The 23003-nt window shown below is 43.4% G+C and overlaps 1 protein-coding gene across 6 annotated transcripts in view; it reads left to right on the top strand.

Annotated features, from left to right (window-relative positions):
- The window catches only part of EBF2 (EBF transcription factor 2), a 194509-nt gene that overhangs the window by 152480 nt on the left and 19026 nt on the right, over nucleotides 1-23003 (top strand). For 4 of the 6 annotated variants that reach the window (XM_047091527.1, XM_047091529.1, XM_047091526.1 and 1 more), the window contains 3 exons: nucleotides 372-489; nucleotides 2002-2132; nucleotides 3025-3151. In XM_047091527.1, the coding sequence (XP_046947483.1) occupies nucleotides 372-489; nucleotides 2002-2132; nucleotides 3025-3151 (376 nt within the window). Of the gene's footprint in view, nucleotides 1-371; nucleotides 490-786; nucleotides 791-1972; nucleotides 2133-3024; nucleotides 3152-23003 lie in introns of all 6 variants that reach the window. The other 2 variants (XM_047091528.1, XM_047091524.1) reach the window with 1 other exon arrangement.

Genomic DNA, 23003 nt, shown 5'->3' with positions numbered 1-23003 from the left:
GCCATGAGATCAAGACCTGAGCTGAAAGCAGGAGTCAGATGCTCAACCTCCTGGGCCACCCAGGCACTCCTGAGAATGAGGTTTTTAGAACCAGCAGGCGGATGGCCAGTTTCCCCACTTCATCACCTGGGCGTGGTTTGCGTGCAAATACGTAACAACACGTGAGCGAAGGGTGGCCTCTTTCTCCAGAAGGCTCTGCCATAATTATGAGGGGATGGCCTGCTGAGATGCTGAGGGCATGGCCCCGGCCCAAGATTCTGTTCCGTCTCTCATTAGCCATGGGGAAGTCTGGCAGATCAGTATGCTACGGCCTCTACTACTTTATGGACAACTAACTCCACCCCCACCCCATTTTCACCTGAAATACGCAGGTCGTGTTGTCAACAACGGTGAATGTGGATGGACACGTGCTGGCTGTTTCTGACAACATGTTTGTTCATAACAACTCCAAGCATGGACGGCGAGCGAGAAGGCTGGACCCGTCAGAAGGTAGGGCTGCCCGCTGTCTGGGCTGAGAACAGCACACGGGTCGAGATGTCCGCAGTTGTCCTGGCTTGAATTTTCCATTTATGTCTAAGCCGGAGTGGGGAAAGCACACAAGATCATGTGGGTTTTAAGTGAAGTTGTAAACACGGATGCCTGCCTCTTCTGCTGCAACGCCACACACGTCCCAGCCCACACTCAGGCCCCCGTGCCTCACCGTCTCCTCCATCCAGTTCTGTGTTTTTCTTTTTGCTAGACGGGCATTTCAGGCAAACGTGGGCCTATGACATCTTGGTTAAACAGGAACGTTACCTTGCCAGACATGTATGAATAAGTGTCAGATGTACCCTTAAACAGATTGTGGGCAAAACAAAACAATGTGCAGAATGAAATTGACACTAATTGATTTTTGTTTGCTTGGACAAGAAGAAATCATGATCTGCTCTGGGTAGTTTTCCATGTGCATTAGAGTCGTCAGAAATAGTGGTGACTGTTCAACTTCAAGTTGTCCAAAAAATTAAAGCATATCAAGGAAGATAACTGACAAATACCTAAGTAAATTCCATCTTTCACACTCCCCAACTCGCCAGAGTTGGGTAAGGCTTTGTTATAGGGGGTGAATGGCTAACCTAGGCTACTATTTTATTGTGATGTTTTGCTGTGTACTGCCCACCAGCCCCCCGCTCCAGCTTGGCCCTTAAAATGTGTCTTGTATCAATTTAAATAGGAATTAATGAACTGAAAGAAAATGATTGAATCAGTAAAGAATTTGGAGTGGTGTTAATTCTCCCACAGTGGGCATTGAAAGGGGAGAAGAAAATCCCAGGGTTCAGAACTAGGAACCCATCCAGTTTCTTTTGACTGATTGGATGTGATTGACTGGCTGTTCAAAGGGGGCTCATGTTTTTGGAGTCCTGCCAAAGTTCTCCTCCACCTTTGACCCTGTCAACTTTGGAAATGGAGTGATGGATTGACTTTAGTTATGGCCTGAAAACCATATTGGGTTCCTGTTGGGATGTAAAGTCCAGAGGCCTTGAACATATGGAAGAAGGGGGGGGGGGCGGAATCCTTCCTACAAAGTTAGGAAACTGATTAGAAATTGTCTCTTAATAGAGCCGGAAAAAAACTCAACTATGATAGATTTTACTTTCTCCTCTCGCTAGCACATTAACAGGCCTTGTAAATCTTAACATCTTGGGGCAGAGGAGGTGGGGAGAGAAAAGGGATTTACACATTTCTAGTGTGATCAACTTATAAAAATATGGGGGAAAACAACAGGGTTTTAAAAACACCCTTTGCACAATTAGCTAAGTGTTCCACGTTTTCATATATAGTGGTCAACTCATTAGGCTTTAATGACCTGGTGAAAACCAGCAACCAATTAGGGAATGATGGCAAGTCAGCAAAGCTCAACTTGAACTTGAAATAACCAACAGCTTTCAAGAGCAGCCAATCCCCAAAACTCTAAATTTTAACCATCAAAGGACAGCCCTGACTTTTCCTTTCCTATCTTCCTAGCTACCCCCTGCATCAAAGCCATTAGCCCGAGCGAAGGCTGGACCACGGGAGGAGCCATGGTCATCATCATTGGAGACAACTTCTTTGATGGCCTCCAAGTGGTGTTTGGGACCATGCTTGTATGGAGTGAGGTAGGCAAAGGCAACTTGCTTCCCTGATTTTCTTTGGCCCAAAGATTGTTTTGATTTGGGTAAGTGTAATTCCTGGGTCATCAGCAAAAACGTGATTGCCTGTTGTTGAGTACTTGCTATGAGCGAGTCACCGAGAATTAAAAGACATGTAAACCACAGTTTATTGTAGGCACGAATCCCTTAAAAAGATAAATATTTGTTGCGCGTTGTTTACAATTGTGAAAAATTAGGAATAGCCTAAATATTGAATAATGGAATGGTTAAAATCCATTATTAAAAATTGGGTTTTGACAAAGTTCTAATGACACAGGAGAGGGGATCGTACTTACGCTATAATGGTAAGTGAAAAAAAATTCAGGATAACAAGATCTACGGATATAAAATCTAATTACACAACATGCATCCATAGAAAAACGCTAGAAACACACCAAAGATTAACAGTGGCTGTCTCTGGGTTATGCAATGCTAATATTTTACTTTATATTTTTCTATAATTTCCAAACTGTCTAAAGTAGGTATGTTCCACTGTCATAATGAGAAAACCAACGAGACATTACAAAAAGACGAGTACAGTGCTGGGTTGGATATGGAAAGTGGCAAATCACGATGTGAGAGAGTAGCAGTGTAGGAAGCAGGGAGGGAGTGAATACAGGGGGTGGTGGGACTTGAGCAGCACTGGTGGGGAGGCAAGGATCCAGACAGGTTACCTTGCGAGGAAATTCCAGAGTGGGAGAGAGAAACACGTGCGACACAGGGACGGGGCGTTTGGAGCGTTTGGAGCACTGTGAGTACAGCCAGTTTGCCCCGGGGGGTTGTTGAGGGAGATGCTCCTGTTCCCCATATCCTCGGTGATAACTTGTATAACAGGTATTTTATTTCCCTGCCTGTTCAGCTAATAACTCCTCATGCCATCCGAGTGCAGACTCCTCCCCGGCACATCCCTGGAGTAGTGGAAGTGACATTATCTTATAAATCCAAGCAGTTCTGCAAAGGAGCTCCTGGGAGGTTCATTTACACAGGTGGGTGAGAAAATGATCCAAGGGAGACTGGCTCCTGGTTCACCTTTGCTCTAGCTCCCAGTGTCTCCAATTTATAATGATTTTACCTTTTCTAGGCCTTTCTACTAGTGTGGGAAGAGTGGACTGGGTGATAGGTATTGACTGGGGAAATGCAGACTTGATTCTAAAGTTTATTTTATGCAAGCAGTTTCTCAACAGTCTGAGAGATGATCACGGGAGTTCATTTCATGAGTATATATCCTCATAGATTTAACTCAGCTGGAACCACCTAGAATGGAATTTTGTCTAAGCAATCAGATAAAAAAAAAATAGACCAAGTTGCTGGCTGTGACTAAATTTTCTTGAAAAAGATTCATAAAAATTACCCAATGATACTACAGACTGATTCAAAGTATTTTAAAATTTTATGGAAGTGGAAATTATTATTTCGGTATCTGTTGAATATCTACTTTGTATCTACTTTTTCTACATGGAAGGTGCAATGACTTATAAGGCATGCTTCCTATTTGGAAATGTAGAAACTTTTGGAGGAGGGATGGTATATTGCACAGAACAGCCGAGGAATTTGAATATTCAAAATGTTTAGTGTTTCCGATGAATGGAATATGAGTTTGGTGTGGCCTAGAGTAGGAGGAAGGGTTTTCAAGGAGGAGATGGAAATCAAAGACTGTCTTTTTAATGTTTATTTATTTAGTTTTGAGAGAGAGACAGAAAGCGCAAGTGGGGTAGGGACAGAGAGAGAGACACACAGAATCTGAAGCAGGCTCCAGGCTCTGACACGGGGCTCGAACCCGCGAACTGTGCGATCATGACGTGAGATCACAAACCGGGAGATCAAGCCAATGTCGGACGCTTAACTGACTGAGCCACCCAGGTGCCCCAAAGACTATTTTTAAGGGTGGGGAGGATTTGAATAGACAAAGAGAAGAAGGAAGAATGTTCCAGCTATGGGAATCTCACATACTAAGGCCCAGCGGGTGAGGCGAGCAGGTGTCTGGAGAAGAGAGGGCCGGTTTACAGCTGTGGCAATGCACTCAGGTAGAACTTAGACCAGAACTTAGCCCACATGAGCCACGCAGGGGAGGGAAGGAAAACATAAAACAGTTTGAGAGCCCTGTAGGGTACCTAGAGTGGTCAAAGTCAGAGACAGAACATCAAATGGTGGTTATCGGGTGTCGGGGGAGGGAGAATGGGAGTTGATGTTTAATGGGTACGGAGTTTCAGTTCTGTGAGATGAAAAGAATGCTGGAGATGGGTCGCACAACAGTGTGAATGTACTTCACACGCCTGAACTGTACCCTCAGAAATGGTTTAAGATGGTATACTTTGTCATGCATGTTTTACCACAATTTTTTAAAAAATTAAAAAAAAAAAAAGCACCTCGTATGGGAGTTAGGGCTTGATTTGTAAGACAATGTTAAATGTTCCCAGGCAAGGGAGAGTAACTCAAACGGGTTATCATAAGAAAAACAAATGCTATTGATATAAAGACTGAGTCAATCAGGGGAATGACTGAAGGCAGGAAGATCAACCAGCACATTGTACTTTGAAGGAGAAAATAAGGGTTGTAGAGAAAGAATCATATGAACCTAAAAAATATATCAGGCACATTACGAAATTCTGATCGTATTTTATAGCGTCTTCGTCTCTCGTTTGGATCTAGCCTCCTATTCTCGTTTATGTGTAAGTGTCTGGTTAGATATCAATGAGGAGTAGATGGAGAGTAATTTTTAGGTTTATTATTTAAAATTCCACCTTTGAATTTTCTCTCTCAGGGTTAGCGTGTGTGTGTGTGTATGTGTGTGTGTGTGTCTACGGAAGAGTCTATTGCAGGAACAGTAAGCTATTTGCTGCTCTCGCCCCCAGAGGGACACAGTTTACTCATTCATTTAAATGAGTGTTTCTTACATGCCTACTGCCATGGCCTGGCACATGTCTAGGCTCTCCGATGTAGAAATGGGCAAGAGAAAATCCCTCATCTTAATAAAACTGACTTCTAGAGGGGAAGACAGACAACACGGAAAACAGGTAATATAATTTCAACAGTAATAAGTAAGGGATAGAGAATGAGGGAGGGCTTGGGGTGAGGTGGTCAGCGAGTGACGCTGTGAGGAAGGGACGTTGCGTGAAGACCTGTATCACAGGTGTGCAAAGCTGTCCCCCTGCCTCCGTATCTTTCTCACTTTCTCTCGTCTCCATTCACACTGCCTTCCCTCTGCGCCTGGAACTCTTCAGGCCTGTGTTTCTGTTTGGCTCTTCAGTGTTCTCTAGCACAGTGTCTGACTCTCAGTGAATTGGGGGCGAGCGTCCCAAGCAGAGAACGGATTATAGACTGAGAGGTCGGAATAAGCCTGGCGTCATCAGGGAAAAGCATGAATGCCTGTGGCTGGAGTAGCACTGGGGGGGAGGAGGACAATGGGAGACGAGGTTGGAAGGGCACATAGAGCAAGGGGTTTGAATGGGAAGACACGGAGGATGTTGAACAGGGAAGCAGTGGGCATCCAGACAGGACTGAAGGCCACGGGGCTGGATGAGAGGGCCACAGAAGGGAGTGTAGCTACAGGATGGAGAAGTCTCAAGATGGCGCCTCAGGAGCACCAACATGTAGGGCTCGGGGTGATAGGAGGAGCCTGTGAAGGTGACTGAGAAGGAGTGGTTGGTAGGGTTGGAGGACAGCAGAAATGTGGGCTGTCCCCAGAGTTAGGTGAGGAACGGGTCTCACTTTGGGGGCACTTGCCACATTTAGGACTCGGCATCTCTGTTTTTTTCTAGTATACTCACTGTATATGGGTGACCATCGGCCTGTGAGGGGACAGGTAGGACTAATAGCAATCCCACTGCAGCCAATCCTCAGCTCTCTTGTGAAGTAATGAAAGACATCAATCCTCAGGGAGGCTGTGGACGTGTGGAACCAGGGCTTGTGTGCTTGTACACGCATATGTGTGTGTACATGTGAAAACTGTCTCTGCAGCAGAAGTCCTCACCCTTTGCTGCACTTTAAGTCACTGACACCTGGGCCCCAGACCAAGTATCTCTGAATCTCTGAGGGCAGGACCCACCCAGGTATCCATGCACTTCATATATTCACTGAACAAACATCAGCTCTAAATTATGCTCAAGGCACCAAATCAGTAATTTCAGTATGTCTCTAGCAGCTTACAGTTCTAGAAGGGGAGACGAACACATGGAGATTATGATAATTGGCTTAAGTCCCACAAGAGGTATAAATGCATGGAGCACTGAGCAGGGAGTGGCTGACTTCGGGGAATCAGTGAAGGCTTTCCAGGAGGTGACAACGGAGTGACATTTCTAAAGTAGGAACTTGCCAGACAGAATAGAAGAGGCCGTGATCCACAGCTTGTGGAAACAAAGTGTTTGGCAAAGAGGAGCCCACATAACCATGAAAATAATAGATATTATCTTACTTGTAAATTCCAAGAACGGTAGAGATGATGAGCCATTGAAAACCACGTGGTCAAGCTCCCTCTTTTGCTGATGGGAGAACTGAGAGCCAGGCAGAAGTGACTTGTTCCCAGTGGCCCCTTGAATTCAAGGTAGAGTCAGAATAAGGACTCAGGTCTCTGGCCATCCTGCCCGGCATCTTTTATTTAGCAGTTCTTGTTAACCAACAGCTCGGCCTTCCTGATGTGCTGAGATTTTATTGACTTATTCACCAAGCAGATATTTAAAAAAAAATTTTTTTTTTGGTGTTTATTTATTTTTGAGAGAGAGAGAAAGACAGAGCACAAGTGGAGGAGGGGAAGAGAGAGAGGGAGACACAGAACCTGAAGTAGGCTGGGCTGACAGCTCAGAGCCTGATGCGGGACTCGAACGCGCAAACCACGAAATCATGACCTGAGCCAAAGTCAGATGCTTAACCAACTGAGCCCCCACAGGAAGCAAATATTGGTGGAGTGTGTTTGCTGTGCTTAGCACTGTGCCATGTGCTGGGGACACTGTAGATGAGTCAGACCAGCAGGATCCTTCCTTCATTATGGTGCAGTGATGGGAAGATAAGCCAGTGATGCTCTAAGCTTGGGCTGCTTGGATGCTTCTAAATAGTTATGAAGTCTTGTATACGTGACTTCACGTCGTAGCCTTCCCGTCTACAAAATGGGCTGCCTACCTCACAGAGCTGTGGTGAGGACTAAAAATATGGGGCATGGAAACAGTGGCGTGCTGGTAAAAGTTTCACAATTGGCTCTTCAGGGAAAAGCCAGGGGGAGGGAGCAGTAGGGTTTGTAGTATTTGCTGATTTCCATGGTGCAAATACTCTGACTGTGGGCGATTTCTAGCTACCAGTATGACATCAGCTGGCTCACAAAATTTCTGAAAATTTAACAGCTTGCTCTCACGAGCTGGTGGAAACCAGGTCTAGAACGCCTCTGTATGTAAGCATTTGGGAGGGGGAGCGACTATATCTTATTATTCAAAAGTATTTATTACTGGGGCCCCTGGGTGGCTCAGTCGGTTAAGCGTCTGACTTCGGCTCAGGTCACGATCTCGCGGTCCGTGAGTTCGAGCCCCGCGTCGGGCTCTGTGCTGACTGCTCAGAGCCTGGAGCCTGTTTCAGATTCTGTGTCTCCCCTCTCTCTCTGACCCTCCCCCGTTCATGCTGTCTCTCTGTCTCAAAAATAAATAAACGTTACACAAAAAATTTAAAAAAAAGTATTTATTACTAATAATATTCCTATGCTTACTATCAGGGTTATTACCATGGAAACTTTTACTATCAGGGTTATTACCATGGAAACTTGAGCAGGTAATTACAAATGTGATGAATCCTAAAAAGGAGTTGCATAGGATGCTGGGGACATATGCTTGGGAAATTGAACCCTCTTAAACTGAGATAATGGGGAAAGCTGAGAACAGTCCAAACACAGGAAGCAGAAGGTGCAAAGGCCCTGGAGTAAGAAAGAAAATGGGATATATATGATGGCCACTATGAACAGGGAAGAAAGAATGAGTTGAAGAAAGGTTGGCCTCGAGCTGGAAAGGGAGGGTTGGGGCTGATCATTTGGTTCTACCCCGAGTGCCATGGGGAGCTATTGGAATATTTTAAAGCCGGGGAGTGCCATGATCAGATTTGCCTTTTAAAAGATCATTCTGGCTGAGTTGTTGAGAATGGCTTGGAAGCCAGGGTGGATTCAAGGAGGTCAGCTGGAGGCCGGTGTGGTGGCCCCGGCCAGAAATGATGGCAGCTTGGACCAGAGTACCAGTAGTGGGAACAGGCAGAAGGGGATGGAATCTAGGAGGTAGCGTTGGCATCACTTGATGATTGATTGGATGGGGTGAAGGTTGGGGAAGGGAGGGGAGGAGGCAGCTCTCAGGTTTCAAGTTTGAAAAATTGGGTGGGTATAGTTTAGAAAGGGATTTTTAAAAAGGTATAAAGTGCTAAGGGAGTTCAGAGGAAGGCCAAAATACTTCCAGCTGGTGGAGAGGTGAGAAGATTTAATATTGTAAAGATGTCAATTAATGAATACATTTAACACAATGCCAATCAAAGTACTAACAAAATGTTTGGGGAAACTTTACAAGAGTTCACCTGGAAAAATAAAGGTGCTAAATAGAACCCCTCCTTTTGAAAAATGAGAAGGGCCATGCTCTTCCAGACTTAAAACCTATTGCGAGTTTCAGTAATTAGAAGAATATGGGGCTTTGTAGGAATACATAGAAACGTTATGCCACAGAAGAGAACATTTAAAAACAAACAGGTTTTGTACACATGAGTACTATGGATACATAAGGAGCCATCTCAGTCAATGTGGAAAAGATGGAATGTTTAACCAATGGGAATGGGCTCACTAGTTAAGCATTAAAAAAAAAAAAAAAAAGTTAGATAACTAATTTTATATTATAAACTGAAATATTTGAATTAGATGTTTTGAATGAATAATGTACACAGTTCAGGGTGCCTGGGTGACTCAGTCGGTGACTTTTGATTTCAGTTCAGATCATGATTTCGTGGTCGTGAGATCGAGCCCCACATTGGGTTTCATGCTGACTGTGGAGCCTGCTTGAGATTCTCTCTCTCCCTCCCTCTTTCTCTCTCTCTCTCTCTCCCTCTCTCTCAAAGTAAACAAGTAAACATTAAACAAATGTACACAGTTCAAAATATTATAATCTTAAGCCTTGCTAACCTTGACCCCAAGGAAACCATCAAGCATACATCTGTGATGACATAAAAAGAAAATTTTTGCATGTCAGGGTGATGGTCATTAAGTCAAAAGGAAAAGGACAGACTGAGAACATATTCATTGCATGTGACATATTACCCTAGGTATAAAAAGATTCATTCATTTGTTCAGCAAAAGCTTACTTTAGGCCAACCACTAAATTTGTCAACCACTATGTTATGCCTTGTGGGTAAAGTGATGCATGTTAGATATCTCACAAACTAAGGAGAAAAGGAAAGATATGTAAATTAAAAGCTAGCAAGGAATATCAGGAGTTAATTCAGGAAGGAATACAGTTTAGCAGCAAACGTATTTTTAAAAATCCCAATCTCATTAATAATCTAATATATGCAAATTAAGGCGACTATAGGATAACATTTGTTTTCCCTGTCAGGTTGGCAAAGAATTGTTTTTAAACAAATGAAAATACCCAAGCTGGCAAAATTAGAAGGAAGTGGGACTTCTAACACTCTACTGCAGGAGAGTAGATGGCTCTAAAGAGTACCTTGATGGCACTGGCTTTAAAAATGTATATACCCTTTGACCCAACAATTCTACTTTCTGTAATGTATACCTAGGAAATAACTCAGTTTGCCTGAAGGCTGTTCATTGGAACACTGTTTGTGGTAGTGAAAATTGAAAACATCCTTAGTGTCCATTAGGGGACTCGTTGAATAAATAATGAAGTCTCTTTACACTGAAACACATTTTAGATGTTAAAAGTAATGCTATGGGGGCGCCTGGGTGGCGCAGTCGGTTAAGCGTCCGACTTCAGCCAGGTCACGATCTCGCGGTCCGTGAGTTCGAGCCCCGCGTCGGGCTCTGGGCAGATGGCTCAGAGCCTGGAGCCTGTTTCCGATTCTGTGTCTCCCTCTCTCTCTCTGCCCCTCCCCCGTTCATGCTCTGTCTCTCTCTGTCCCAAAAATAAATAAACGTTGAAAAAAAAATTAAAAAAAAAAAAAGTAATGCTATGAATGAATATTTAGTTGCATGAAAGATGTGATATAGGTTAAAAAAAGCATAAATTATATATATATAATATCCATATATATTATATATATCATATATATCTATATATATTATATATATAATGTGCATATATTATATATAATATCCATATATATAATATATATAATATGTGGATATTATATATATAATATATATAATAATATATAATATATATGATATATTATATAATATCCACATATTATATACATAATATTATATATAATATATATTATATATAATACCCACATATTATATATATAATATATATGGATATTATATATATAACATCCATATATATTTTATATGTGTATATATATATAATTATCCACATGCGTAACATAGTTGTTGACAAATGGTAGGCATAAAATAAGCTTATGCTAACAAATGAATGAATCTTTTTATACATAAGATAATATATCACAAGTAATGAATATGTTCTCTGTCCTTTTCCTTTTGATTTAATGAACATGTATACATATATACATGTATGTATATATGTGTGTGTATACATATATGTATGTATGTGTTTATATATATATATATATATATATATATATATACACATACACATATACATGAAAAAGGAATAGTTGTATAAAAAACCCCAGTAAGATTAAAAAGCCCTGCATATGAAGGTCTTAACAATGGTGGTTTCTAGGTGTTGGCATTATTGTTATTATTTTAAGTTTTGCTTACTTATATTTATTACTTTCTGAAAAAAATAAGTAACTTTTAATTAATAATTAAACAAAGAAAACGTGGTATAAAAAATTAATGTTCCCCATATTTAAATTCTGAAACAACACACATTGGTCGACTTGATTCTTTAGGCACAAAAAAGAGTATTTCCAGCCAGGGAAGCAGTGAAGCTTCTTCCAGAAGACTGCCTTTGAGAAAGAAGGACCATGGGAAGCAGTTAAGGGTGAGGAGGGTCGGGACACAGTAGTATATTCTTTCACAAATAGAGAAGAAAATAAAAATACAAACACTGTTCAGGTGGCCCAGGCGGCTGGTCACTCTCTCTAAAAACTTCTACCTGAGGTTACTGAGCCAAATGGGACTAGGGTTGGTAGAGACAAGTGGCTAACGTTATTCGCGGAGGGGCCCAGGCGCTACAGGAAGTGGTTTGGCGATCTCTCGTCTTGCCCACTCAGTGAGCAGCCACCAACACGGAAAGTACTTTCCAGCCCGTCGGGAATCTTGGTCCAAGAGCTGGAGAGGCAGTGGCTTCCCCCCGTGACTGGAGGTGGGGCTACAATGCCTCCCGAGCCGAGGCCCGGCTTCAGGGAGCCTGGAGAATCCTGACCTTCTCTCGGGGTGGTGATGGGGAGAGAACTTATGGATTTCCAGCCAGCCCGGCCTCCCGAGCCACACGTGCGGAGCCTCAGAATGTGCTTAGCTGCAGGATAGTGTGTCAGAAACCCCTAGAGGTCTAGACAAAATACTCAGCTCCAGTGGTCACGTGGAAAATCGCATCTTGATTCCAGAGGAAAAGAAAACCTTGAGAAATCTAGAGAGCTTTAGTGGGGACGGACTGGGCACCAGCGATCGGCTGGCATCCAAGGGGAGAGTGCACTGGACTCAGCCAGAAGACGTGCTTTCGGATGCCGGCTGTGGCACCAATGACTTGTTTGTCCTTTTGACAAGTCAGCTAACCTTCCTGAGCCTCATTTTCTTCATCTGTAAAGCTCTGGTACTAATTATACTGTTACCCATAGGTGTTTTCCTAATTTGGCTGAGCATGAGAATCATGCTTGGCTTCGTTCCAGACATACCGAATCATTCTCTTTGGGGAGGGTCTGAGAATCTGTATTTTAAACAAAGAAACAAGTTTGAGAAGCCCGAGTCCTGCTCATCAGGCCGTCGTGGAGACTTTCTTGCTGGTAAAGTACCCTGCGCACGGGGGCAGCTCCTTCGAGACTGAGTCGTTGCACCGCGAACACAATAATATTTACTCTCAGGTGGAACTTTCTAGGAGACTCAAAAAGCAGGAGGTGGGAAAGGAGGCTCCAAGGTCCAACCATTGATGGTTGCTGTATCCAAGGATACACCATCATAATAAACCCAAGCCTATTAGATGTAACTTACTTGATATAATTAGCCAAAATGCAGTAATCAGCTCCCCGCGGTTGTTGCGCCAAGTACAGCATAAACAGCATCGGGGCTCTGAAAAACAACACATTTGCTTCACACGTGTGACTTTGCAGATCTGTTTTCCTCCAACCGTGGTTTGCTAAAGCGTGGCTTGCTGCTGTGGAGTTGAGAGATCCACGTGAGACTACAGCTCCTCGGGAAAGGTCCGACTGCCTCTGTCTGCTTGGGGACCGAGGCATGGTATACCAGCCGGGGCTCAGAGGGAAGAAGGACCTCTGCTTTCCTCACAGACCCTTCCACAGTGAACTTGGAGGGCAGAAAAATAATCACGGTAGAGGCGCCCAGTGGGATCGTGGTTATTGGTTGTGCAGGTGCTTCCTGGCTGTCTTGTGGGTGCAGGAAGGGGATGTCTGGAGTGTGCATCTGGGGGTAGAATGGCCACAGTTTATAATGATAAAATCCGCACCACCCACAGAAACCAGTGAGAGGTCATGGTTTTTGAAGGCAGGTCATCGAGGATATGGGGGTAGATGAGTACAGCTTTTCAGTGCTACTCCTCTGGTTCTTTGGCCTAAACATCTGGTGTAAACGTTTGATTGTTGGTGAAGGAGTCTCCTGTAAGTTCTGTCATCAGATAAGACTAGCGAGAAAAAGAAATGATGATACGAATTCAGTAGTCATATCTGGCATCGTCTGAGGAGGTAGGGCCAGGCTCATATCTCACGAGCTCATAGCATCACTGCTTTTCCCCCATGGTGATGATTCTATTAGTATCTCAACCTTATAGATGAGAATGCTGCTGCCTAAGGTCACCGAGATAGGTGCAGTCCCAGGTGTCTTATTTCAAAGCTGCCTTCTTCACCACTGACCTATGCTACTCACCAATCCCGTATAGCGAATAGAAGAAATTACACCAAGGCCATCTCTTTGGCTTCATCCAATATTTTACCTGGCAAATGCCAGTGGCCTTGCCTCCCTGGCCGGTACTCTGAGGAAATGCACAGGAGATAAGCCTGGCCAATGAGCACGGAGGGGCTCAGAAGATGCCTTGCCTGGAGCGCCTGGGTGGCTCAGTCGGCTAAGCGTCTGACTTCGGCTCCGGTCACGATCTCACAGTTTGTGAGTTCGAGCCCCGCCTCAGGCTCTGTGCTGACAGCTCAGAGCCCGGAGTCTGTTTCAGACTCTGTGTCTCCCTCTCTCTCTGCCCCTCCCCGACCCCTGCTCATCCTCTCTCTCTCTCTCAGAAATAAATAAACATTAAAAAGATTTTTTAAAAAAAGAAGAAGACGATGCCTTGCCTGTGCCCTGCTGTTCCACATTGCGAAGTGGGATATTTCTATTACGGTGTCGTGTGATCGGCTGAGACTCTATGGAGTGCTTCCAATTCCCTAGAAGTCATAGAAACTATCCTCTCCACGAATAACTGAAGTTGGGAAAGGAGTACCAACTCCACTTTCTTATTAAGAGAGAACCTACTGCTGGAGTGGAAGACAGGGACTGAGTTTGGAGGCCTGGATTTGAGTCCCAACTTTCCTGCAAATCACTTAACCCTTCTGCATGCGTATGCTTAGAAGTATCGAAATAGAAGTCCAGCTCACTCCTGTCGCCGTTTGGCAGGGGGCACGCGTTTCTGGGATGAGTTTTACGTGGCTTCGCCTTCTTCACCGTTGAACCCAGGGTGGGCTTTTTGGCATGTCTTCCCTTCTGAAAAAGGTGGATTCTTCTTGAAAGGCCCGCCACACCGTGCTCTTCATAGCTGGGACTAGATTAGAAATCAGGATTCTGTCGGGGCCAGAGGGGGCTGAGGCAGCCTGAGAACATGGGCTCTGAAGGTGGAGAGAAGGGGGAGCGGGTTTTCAAAGGGGGACAGAAGACACCTAATCGGCCCAGGTGGCCCAGGCACGCACGGAGGAGCTGCTTGCCCAGGTGTGTGGTTGAACTTGGATGTTGGCAAATGAGGACGGATGGGGACCCTGGGACGCTGAGGAGCCAAAGAATTCATGTCACCTCACCTCCGTCCCCAGAGACCTTCTTACCTTTTGCTTTAGCACAAACAATTGCATCTGATTCCATGTGTTAACAAGACAAAGCGTTAACAAGAAAATGGCCAAGAACAGGCAGCAGTTGGGAGAAGAAATGGAAGACCTGGATTTTTCCACAAACCTTTCCATCATACCCGAGGCTTGGGGTAGGGCGTGGGGTCCTCTTTTCATAAAGCTGCACCTCACAGGTGTGCAAATGGGATTGCAAATGTGAATAGCTCATTGCAATTCACGTTTCGTTCTTTCTTTTTCTTAGAGCGGTACCCTGAAAAAAAAAATTCCCATTTAAGAAATGAATCTGATTTTTAGTTAAAAATACCCAGTTCAGACATCAAAAACTGGCCCGAGTACAATTGTTCCCTGTTCACCCTGGAAACAGGTTGAATCAATAGCCCTCCTGGTAGCCTGCAGTTTTACTGAGGTCGCCTCTGCCCCCACCTCTTGTAAAATTCGGATCCATCATATAGCTGAGCCTGAAGAATGATGTCTCCATTGGAAGCCCCAGAATAGGGGGCTGTTGTTTCACTGGAGACATCTCAGCCCCTTAATGGCCTGGTGCTCTCGGCTATAATATTCTAAATACACATTACAGAGAGCGTGATCATATTCATAACTGCTCCATTGTGGCATTTAGATTTACCCTTGAAATTTATCTTTAATTTTTACAGTTGTCTCCTTAACCGCGTATATTACTCCCTTCTTCAAACAATCTGTCTTCCTGCTGCAGTTTTTCTTGAAACCAAAGCATAATTAAATATTAAATTAATATTTCATTTAAAATTAAATATCAAAGGCTTCAGTCTAATCTTTCACTTATGCACTGCTGGTTCTCACCTCGTGTTCTTGTTCCTGTATCCACGAAGGCGGGTACCGCCTCTTAATAATGTGTTCTTATATTATCTTTGTCCTTTTTTTTAATTGGTGACACTGAACTTTTGCTACATTGAAACAAGCAGATGTGGGGAAAGATTTCAATGTAGCAAAGGTTAACGACGATGTAATTCAACAGCCTATGGCTTCAGCCCCCCCGTCTCCGCTTCTCAAAGAAGAATTTCACTGCACCAAATAAATAATAGCCTTCGGATCACATGCAAGGGCCTGCAAGGGATCTTAGAGGCCATTTAGCCCCAGCTTCTGTCTTTGCAGAGAGAGAAACCAAAGTCCACCCGGCCTTGAAGATGGTGTATGGTCGGTCATGGGTGGGCGAATAAGGCAGATCCCAGGCCAGACCAATTTTACCTCCATTGGCTATCCAATGCTCTGAAAAAATTTAATTTGGGAGCATTAAGATGCTAATTGAACATAGGCCTTAAAAGAAATGAACGTAGGCTTTGCATGTTGGACACATGAGCAGTGGGGCAGAAGGTAGATGATTGGACAAGGACATTGGGAAGGTGAGGAGAGAGAGAAAGAGAAAGAGAGAGAGAGAGAGAGAGAGAGAGAGAAACTAAAATCAAAGCACAAAGAAGGCAGACCCCACAGGAATCAATATGGAGGCTCAAGGCTCTTTGAAGAGATGGACACTGAGGGAAAAGCAGAATGAAGTCCTAGAGGTAACATGAAGGCAAGAGCTGGTCTCTGTACATCTGAATTCTTCCCCATGCTGAGTTGTTCTCCACCTTCCTGTCCTGTCAACAGGACTTTGACCAGAGCCACACAGAGAGGTATTCGTGATGCAGTTTTTCCCCTTCGCTTGCGTATCAAAGTCCATCTTCTGATTTGGTGTTTGTCTGGCAGTCACATTGCAGAGATTTGATTCTTTTCCATTGTTTTCTTTATTATTGGAGAAGGATAAGATTTCAAGTTAGGACTAGAGAGATCCTCTATTTATGTGGCCTAGACCCCTCAGTGGACCATGGGCTCTATGCATATCTAATAAAAGTGAAGATCCTTTGTTGCCGATAAATGCACATATGTGCAAACATACAGCTAGGCTCAGACTTTTAGAATTTTATTGGCCTCTTGATGGCCATCCATACACTCCGTGATGATCGTAGGCTCCAGCTGAAGACTTACCAGTGAGGAAAGCTGAAACCCAGGCCAACATCCTAGAGTGACAGCCCAATTGAGCACTCAGATCTTCCCTCACCACATCATCTGATTTGTCTCTTCTCAAATTTCTGCAAAGGAATTTGATCAGCCTTTGAAGCCGCCATTTTTGTGATGAGTACTCCTGTCGGCCAAGGGCATAAATGACCTCCTGCCTGCAATGTCAATGCTGTCTTTGTTGAGGGTTGACCAGAACTGTCACAAAGACTCCCCATTCCATGTTAGCCAGTGTCCCCTATATTTTTTTTGGAAACAGAAGTAGAGGGTAGGCATTATCTGGTTTCTGTGCCTCCCTTTAAGGAAAGCAATAATCATATAGAATTTATACATCTCACCAACCTCTGGGGAAAATTAATATTGAACACCAGCCAGCTTTTTTTCTAATGAGTGGTTCCCAGTAGATATTTTTAGTTAAATACTATTTACTTATAAAATAAAACCTTTACACACTGCTTATAGTTTATATCTATTTGCCGGATCCAAGATATGTAAGAAACCTCATATATTATACCCGCAATCAAAATGAGAAATGACACATAAGATCCAGGCTCTCAGGAGAAATATTATGAAATCTCAAGGTATTGATGAAAGTTTTTCCAAGGCTGATCCAAATGGGATTTAGATTCTGTGGCAGTTGAAATGTGTATTATTAAACTCCTTAAGCAAACCCGAATGACTCCCAGTGGAGGATTAAGACATTCTATGTATAGCAAAGACGAAATTCTCATGTCTGAGTTTTCTCTATTGAATTCCCCCTTGATTAGCTTCTGTAATATTTAACTTCATGCCATGCCGTAATTATTTAATAAAAGGTAAATATAAATTATATTTCAGCGGGGATATGACCTTTTACCTTAATGTGATGTTACTAAAGAAAGACATAGATAAATAGAGCCTATAGATCGAAGTGCATTTTTAATTTACTCTGTTTTTGCCCTGCTAGCACTTCTCTGTGTCCCTGTCAGCCAAGGGGCCGGCAGCGTTTCACAGCACCCCCCCCCCCCCCACTCCATGTGGTAGGAGAGGTTGGAAATTCACACTGATGATGGTGGTTAATGATCTGGTTGGCCCTCGGAGGCAGTCTTGGTGCTGATCTTGGGCACCTCATTAGCTAATTGAGGTTTGCTTGGCTCGCGCCGAGGCCTGAAATGTCAGAGAACACCCAGGGAGACGGGGAGGAGGGAAGCCGGGATTCAACGTGAGGCTGAACCGACAGGATGCAAAACCAGCTGGTCAGTTGGGAAGTCAGTTTGGGACCAAAGTAAAGGTTGTCCAGTTCAACCTGGATGTTCTGACGGCCGAAAACTGGAGGCATTGACCGACTTTTCTTCTTTTGGCTTGGCGTTGACTAAGCACCGCCCATGATTTGTGCTTCAGACGTGCCCTTGATTAAACGAAGTCGTGTGTGTGCATGCGCGCGTGTGTGCATGCGTGTGATTTTTTTTTTTTCCTGTCCGTATAGGCGACAGTGTATTTTACCATTGTCTTCTCATCTGGGATACACACAGAACCCCTCCCACAGTTTGCTGTGAAGTCTGGCAGGGGCCTGCCAAAAAACACTCAACATCAGAAATAGATGAGGATGCCTGATCAACTTCTCAGTTTAAAACATGCATCACTAACCCGGTGTGGCCAAGATAGTCTGCTATTTCTGATTTGGGTGGGGAGAGAGGAGAGGAGGGCAGGCAAGATAAAGCAGACATTACCCTTGGGACCTGGTGGTTTCCCATCCAACGGGAAGAACAGTGGGTACAAATGTGCGATCAATTCTGTGCAAGAGAAACTTCCATCTACATCCCACTTCTGTGTACTGATTAAAGCCCAGCCGTAGAGAATTCCTCTGCAAGTGGCAGGAAGCACAAGGGATACGGGGATTAGTGGTGGTCATGGGGGGACCCCTGGAGCTGTAGTGAGGGGGAGTGAGAACCTGTCGGTGGGGGGGGGGGGAGTAGCCATGCAAATGGCTAGAAAGGACAAGGACAGTAGTGGAGACAGGAGGGGGAGGGCCCTCGGAGGGGCTAGATTTTCTACCTTAGGGGATCTTCCCTTACTTTCTAGTAAACACATTGTGAGCATACTAATTTCTATAACTTCCATTTTCTCCACATAAGAAAATCAGTACGTCAGGTAACGAAATGGTGCCTGTTTGAAAACAGACAAGGCAATGATTGATTTAGAGCATTTTGTCACTAGGTCTGTTCTCCCTGCAGCCCTGGGCAGCTGTTTGTGTTTGCTGATTGATACCAAATGGGGCCTTCTCCCACACTCAGGGACTGCGAAGTCAGGCAACCTGGCGAGGCTTCGCTTTGGAGATCTGCAGCCCTTTGCCAGAAGCTAGAGAGGAAGCGCGGGAAGGCAGAAGGGCGGGTGCAAAGAGTGGGTGGAAGCAGAAGGTGGCATGGCCACTTGCCAACACTCTCTGCTCTTTACCAGCTCCAGCCCAGTAGCTCAGTGCAGAGGGGTAGCCTTTGACCCAGGCGGCCGTCGGCGAATCTGGATAAGGCTTGAGACAACATCTCTAAGGTTCAGGGCACAGGCCTAGGAGTTAGAGAAGACAGGACACAAATTCCACCTTTACTGCCTGGAACCACATTCGAAATGGGGATAAAACCCATATCGTGGGGTTGTAATGGGGATTAAACGAGCTAACGTATGTAAAAGGCCTGTAATACAGCAAGCCTTTGGTTAATTCTAACGGCGGCAATAACGATTTTCATTATTGAATGTTATAGCCACTAAAAATACTGTTATTAAAGAAAAAGGATTCAGAAACTGCTGACGTTTTAATGCTAAGTGGGAAAAAAAAAGGTTTATGGAAGGATTCTAATTATACACACAGGTTTTCTCACATGTGGTTCTGGATAAAATGGTAATGTGAGTCCAAGTGTTTAATCTGCCCTCAGCCCCAGAAAATATCAGAGGATATTTTCAAGAAAACGACAACAACAACAACAACAACAAAAATAAGGGAAATCTAGTCTTCATGTTTGAAGCCAGTTTGGTGTCATCAATATGCCAGAAATTGTGTGCTGGTGTGTGCAAACAGGGTTATGTTGGAGGATGTGTAGAAAGCTGCACCCGTCATTCCCCTCCAGGCCTCCTCTGACCCCCTACCCAAAGGGTAAGAACAAGCCACACAAGCAGAAACTTGATCTTGAATGGAGACCAGGGTACCTAGCAGCGCTACATCCAGAGAAGTTGTCATTTACATATGAGGGAGACAAAAAGATATTGTCTCATTGCAGGGGCTTGGATAGAATTCAGCTCTTCTTACTGATGTAACCTGACTGCTGGGGAATTGAACCAGTGAAAAACGTAAGAATGGAAAAGTTATGGTATCACAAGAGAGAAAGCAGTTAGAGTATTTCAATTATTGTCAATGTAATGACAAAGGCTAATGTCAATGTGAAAATTAGTCTAAAAGAGACGGATCATAGAAAGTCTAACGATAGTAATGTTAGCTGAAGATGACAACCGAACAATCAAAATGTAAAAGTAGAAAGTATGAGGTAGAGAAATTAAGGGTGGACCAAATTCCTTCCGTGTGGAGGGGCTTACCGGACTCAAATAGTTAGAAAAAAAGATTTTCAGAAAAACCTAAAAGCACTGTTTTAAAAAATTTTTAAAAAATATTTATTTATTTTTGAGAGAGAGAGAGGGAGACGCAGAACCCAAAACAGGCTCCAGGCTCTGAGCTGTCAGCACAGAGCCCGACGCAGGGCTCGGACTCACGAACCGCAAGATTGTGACCTGAGCTGAAGTTGGATGCTTAACCGACTGAGCCACCCAGGTGCCCCTAAAAGCACTGTTTTTTTTTTTTTCAACGTTTATTTATTTTTGGGACAGAGAGAGACAGAGCATGAACGGGGGAGGGGCAGAGAGAGAGGGAGACACAGAATCGGAAACAGGCTCCAGGCTCTGAGCCATCAGCCCAGAGCCTGATGCGGGGCTCGAACTCACGGACCGCGAGATCATGACCTGGCTGAAGTCGGACATAAAAGCACTGTTTTAAGTTAAAATAGGATGTGTATCTTTCTCATTACTAGAGAGAAATATAGCCATTAAAAAACTATCAGAAATACATGGAGAATGTGGAAGGACAAATTTATAGTAGCAATTATATATAAAATATGTTAAATAATATGATCAAAAAGATATATTAAATAATATACTTGAAGCATTACCCATAGAACACAGACAAAACTAATACGTATGAATTCAGAAAAAACTTAAATTCCAAAAGACAGATATTCTGCAGGCCACCTTTTAGAATCCAATGCAATTAGCTGGAATAAATAATTAACTAACAGCCAAGCGTCTCAGATATTTTCTTTGGAACAAAAGGAAGACAAAATTAGAAATATGACTATTCATGGGGCACCTGGGTGGATCAAGTCGGTTAAATGCTGACTCTTGATTTTGGCTCAGGTCATGATCTCATGGTCATGATCTCACGGTGTGGGACTAAGCCCCATGTTTAGAAATTCTAAATATACTGTGTAGAATCTGTGCTAAAACATTTAAAATCGTGATGAAATGCATGAATTGTCTAGAAGAATACAAATGATATTGAGAAATAAAGAACGAATCTAAGGTTTCTGATTGGCAACCTAACGGACATGACAGTTCACAGAAAGCCACATCAGCTTGGGGTATCTTAAGTGGGAGGAGTCTATGGGCTATCCTGTGGAAACTTCCAGCCAATACTTGGAGTGATAAGGCAGAATCTTAGGCAAGCTCTCTTGACTAGAGACAAAGGTTTGTGACAGTCGGCATGTAGCTTGACATGGAAATCATGGGGGCACTGATGAGGTGGTTGAGGGAGAATGTATAGCCAAACAGAAGACTGGCTTGGCAACAGTCATGGGGAGCAATAGCATTTACAAGATGGAGGAAGAGCAGTCCTCAAAGTGGACTGAGATGGTGTGACTAAGGAGGTAGAGTGAAACAGGCAGTGCATTTTCAGGAAAGGCGATGGGTGGAAGAATTTCCAAGGGGAGAGTATTTCCAGTGTCAAATGCTAACTTGTCTTTATCATATGAGTGGAAAAGTTCCAGGGTGCCTGGGTGGCTCAGTCAGTTGAGTGCCCAACTCTTGATTTTGGCTCAGGTCATGATCCCAGGATTGTGGGATAGAATCCCATGTGGAGAACTCACCCAGTCAGCGCTGGGTGTGGAGACTGCTTGGGATTCTCTCCCTCTCCCTTTCCCTTTGCCTCTCTCCCTATGTGCTCTCTCTGTCTCTCTCTCTCAAAGAATATATATAAAAAAAAGAGGAATGGCAAAGTTCCTCTTGGTTTGGTTAAAATGTTATTGGTGACTTTAATGAGAGAAATCTCACAGGGTTCTTCCAGACTTTTAGTCAAGAGAGAGTATCCATGCCGTATAAATTTTACAAAGCATAGGATGAAATACAGAGCTTCTCAATTTATTTTTCAAAGCTTGTATAAAACACAAATCAACCAGAAGCTGGACAATACCAAGCACACAATCCCAATTATTAATATGGACACATAAACCCCCAGCAACAGTAATAGTAACTAATACTTGTTGAATGATTAGTATGTGCTAGGCACTATTCTCAATAGTTAAATGATTTAATCCTCACAGCAGGAATCTTAGGAAAATATTAACAAACTGTATTCAGAAATATACCATATCCATGACTAAACACTTAATTGTGACAAATTGGGAAATCTCTTATCAAATATAATGTATACTTGTCAAATGAGCAAATTCATGATTATAATTTCCTCAAATTCTAAAAAGTCCTGATAAAAAACCCTTATTGAAGCATAATAAATAATTTGATGGTGAAATGTCAATGTCATTCCCATTTGGAGAAAAACAAGCAAGAATTTCCACTATCACCCTCATTTTTAGACCATTTGGGACATTTTAGCTAACATGAGAATGAGATTAAGAGAACTAGTTGGAATTAATATACAGACAAAATGATCCTCATATGTTGATGCCATGAATGGATGGTCCTAAGAATGAACAGAAAACATTAATGACATCTGTCAGGGGTTTGGTTACAAAATAACAGGTAGCCGCCCTTGGTTAAGAACTTCTCTGGGCCAAGAACTGAGCTGGGACATTATATAAATGGTTTTCTTTAATTTTGACAGCAAACCCATAAGATGGATTTTAAACAGAGGCTTAGAGAAATTAATGGTGGAGCTAAAATTCAAACCCAAGATCCATTTGACTCTAAAGCGGAATCTCTTAATGACTAGGCCATATACGACCACCCACTCCCTGCACGCTGCCTGCACAGACACATAAAAACCAAAAGTGTTTCTAGGCACTAGTAAAACTCCTAGAAAATGTGATGAGGGAGTAATCGTATTGACAAGAAAAATGATAAAAAGTGAAATACAGACCAAAAAATAAAAAACGTATTACCTAGATGATGAGCAGTACACATTTTATGGGTGGACCTGGGAAAAAAGAAGAAGAAAGATAATTCATATATGTTTGT

The sequence above is a fragment of the Lynx rufus genome, unplaced genomic scaffold, assembly GCF_022079265.1.
Source record: "Lynx rufus isolate CCGP_SWC_20201006 ecotype Redwood Valley unplaced genomic scaffold, mLynRuf1.p SCAF_3, whole genome shotgun sequence".
Lineage (NCBI taxonomy): Eukaryota > Metazoa > Chordata > Mammalia > Carnivora > Felidae > Lynx > Lynx rufus.
This window is presented reverse-complemented; position numbering and strand designations above follow the sequence as displayed.